The sequence below is a fragment of the Parus major genome, chromosome 1 (assembly GCF_001522545.3).
Source record: "Parus major isolate Abel chromosome 1, Parus_major1.1, whole genome shotgun sequence".
In the NCBI taxonomy this organism is placed as follows: Eukaryota; Metazoa; Chordata; class Aves; order Passeriformes; family Paridae; genus Parus; species Parus major.
Genome location: NC_031768.1, coordinates 61,438,634 through 61,441,373, shown reverse-complemented (window position 1 = coordinate 61,441,373; position 2,740 = coordinate 61,438,634). Strand labels below are relative to the sequence as shown.

The 2,740-nt window shown below is 46.6% G+C and overlaps 1 protein-coding gene across 1 annotated transcript; it reads right to left on the bottom strand.

Annotated features, from left to right (window-relative positions):
* Window positions 1–1,208: 1,208 nt before the first annotated feature.
* Window positions 1,209–2,153, bottom strand: CYSLTR2 (cysteinyl leukotriene receptor 2). Its single transcript, XM_033512827.1, has one exon. It carries the CDS (start codon window positions 2,151–2,153, stop codon window positions 1,209–1,211), a length of 945 nt encoding a protein of 314 aa, XP_033368718.1.
* Window positions 2,154–2,740: the final 587 nt, after the last annotated feature.

The following is a 2,740-nucleotide window of genomic DNA, read 5'->3' as shown; positions in this document are numbered from 1 at the left end:
TCCTCCACTGTCTGTTGCCCATCTTTCCTCCTGTATCTGGGTAAGTGCTTCCCTGTTGCATTCTTTCATGTTTGATGTAGGAAAATTAAACCAAAAGGAAGTTAATCCTATGAAAAAAGGGATCTGTTTCCTCCTCAGAGGAGACTGAAGATGAGGGATTGGGAATGCCTTTGGTAGCAGTTTGGTGTCAGACCGATTTACCTGTGCAGAGGAAACCACTCCCTAGCTGCTTTTTCTGACTAAAATAATTTTTAAATTTGTCTTTGGATCCCTGCATGGGAATGTAACTGCTTAGCCTCAGCTTTGTGGAAAGCACTGGCAACACTGGGCATAAAAACAAAGTGTTGCAGTGACCTTGAAGGAGTTGACACCACATGAAGAGGTGCAGGATGCAGCCCAGTGCTCTGGGTGCCCGCATCCTGCCCTCACTGCCAGCAGTCACCTTACTCACAACACTCCGTGAGGATGCCACTTGCTTGAAGTCATTCTCTCACTTGACAGCCCGTGAAATGTTAAGCAGAATACCTTGGTGGCTGGCCCGGAGTGGAAAATTTAGAAATGTTAATGACTTCTGAGCGGCCTGAGCTAGTGCTGGGTCCTGTTTGCTTCTCTTCCTGCTTTTTAAGTCAGCTTCGGTTGAAAGCATCAGTGATGCTTTACATTTCTTTAATGTGTAACCTCTTTGCCAGTGTTTGCAAGGGGAACTGGCAGGGGACCTGTGAATGTGTAGGGAATCACAGTGTCTGAACCACTGCACATGCAGGGAAATGGAGTGCTGAGAGGTTCAGGCACAGACACTGAAGTGGTCAGGTGTGCAGTTTCCCTTTCAAGTCACTCAGTGTTGTGAAATGAAATCAAGGGACTCCAGCAGCAAGGTAGTAATTCCTTTCAGTGCCCTGTCCTGGAGAGGGTGAACAACAGAGGTGTCTCTACACTGCTAAACAAAAGACAGCCAGGGATCATTCCCAGCCACTTGACCTCTGATCACCCTGGCGCAGTTTTGGTCACCCACAAAGAGCTCTCTCCCAGAGATTCTGTCCCAGAGATGCCTGACAGTGAGCAACAGAGCTGGCCAGCAGCACAGCACACAGCCTCTGTCATGGAATTGTATGAGCCCAATCTAGAGATCCCATCAGGACCATATGCAACATATATATGTGTATATATATATATATATATATATATATAGGTTTGCAATTCTGCACCAACTACCTGCAGCACAAACTTCTGATTTTTGCTTTGAAATTTTCAGCAGTAAAGTAATAGAGGAAGGGATCGAGGCAGCTGTTCATGGCAGCGAGGCAGAGAGTGACCACCAGCGCCTTGTGCAGGCTGGCCTGGCTGCAGCTGCTGGACATCAGGTGGACAGTTCGCAGGATGTGATAGGGCAGGAAACAGATGAGGGAGAGGATGAGAGTGATGACAATGGTTAACAGCGCCTTCCTGTGACCGATTGCCCTCTTGCTTGGAGGAGCCCTGGACTTGAGCAGCGTCCTGATGGCAAAGACATAGCAGAACACAATTGTGCAGAACGGCAGAATGAAGCCCACGACGAGGACAAAGCTGTTCATCATGAGGAGGCTGTGCGTGCTGGAGGGGTGGAGGTCCAAGCATTTGACTGGGTTGCTGTAGCCAGCAACTCCCTTATTTAACAGAGGGCTGGCAGCTGCCAGCACGAAGATCCATATGGCCACACAGGTTATCCTGGCATACCTCGTGTTGGTCACTTTTCCGTGTTTGAACGGGTGGACGATGGCTACGAAACGAACCACGCTGAGCACGGTGAGGAAGTAAATGCTGCAGTACATATTCATGTACAAGGTGTAAGTCATGATCCTGCAGAGGATATCACCAAATACCCAACGTGATCCCAAGAGGAAATATGAGACCCGAAAGGGCAAAGTGCTCACAAACATGAGGTCTGAAACAGCCAAGTTCTGCATGTAAATGTTTACCGAGGTCCTTTGTGAAGTCTGGAAGAAAACATAAATGGAGAGGCTGTTTCCAACAGCACCCAGGAAGAAGGTAAAGAGATATGTGATGGGATAAATTACTTGTTTGAAGCTGTCAATGGTACAGTTGGAGGAGCTGTTAGTGAAGCTGCCATCAGGTGCCACCTTGGAAATATTCATAGTCTGAGCCAGCGTCTCCATTTTTCTGCCAAAGTGGAAAGAAGTGGTGTGAGTGCTGGGCAGGGAGTTTGGCTGTTTGGAACTATTTCACAGAGGGCAGAAATTGCAAGATGCAGACAACAGTGGGAAGTAAGGGTTCATTAATGAGTAATTACTTGTGATGTCCCAGTGAATACACATCTCAAGACACAAAGCCCCAAGTAAGTTCTAATGAGTTTCAGTATTACAGCAGCTGGTTGTTGTCTCAGCCTGTGAAAGTGCTGTCTTTTAGAGGTGCTATGTGTGTGTTTTAATGACAAGTCTGTGCAAAACAAGCCAACTTGCTGTCAGCCATTTTGTGGCAGGGAAGTTTTGAGTCCCCAGTCACCTACCATGGAAACATCAAAACCTGATCAGAAAAGAAATCACTGCCCACTGCTAGGCCTGCATTTCAAATTTGGATGGAAAGCCAAAAGAACTGAATTTGTCTTTTGGAGCCAGGGAAATTTTTCTGGTATGTTTTTGGCAGTATTTCCAGAGCAATACCAGAGGATTTTGATACATATAAAAATTAAGGACATTTTGACCTTAAACACTGTGCAAACACTCTGCAAACACAGCTCCTTCTT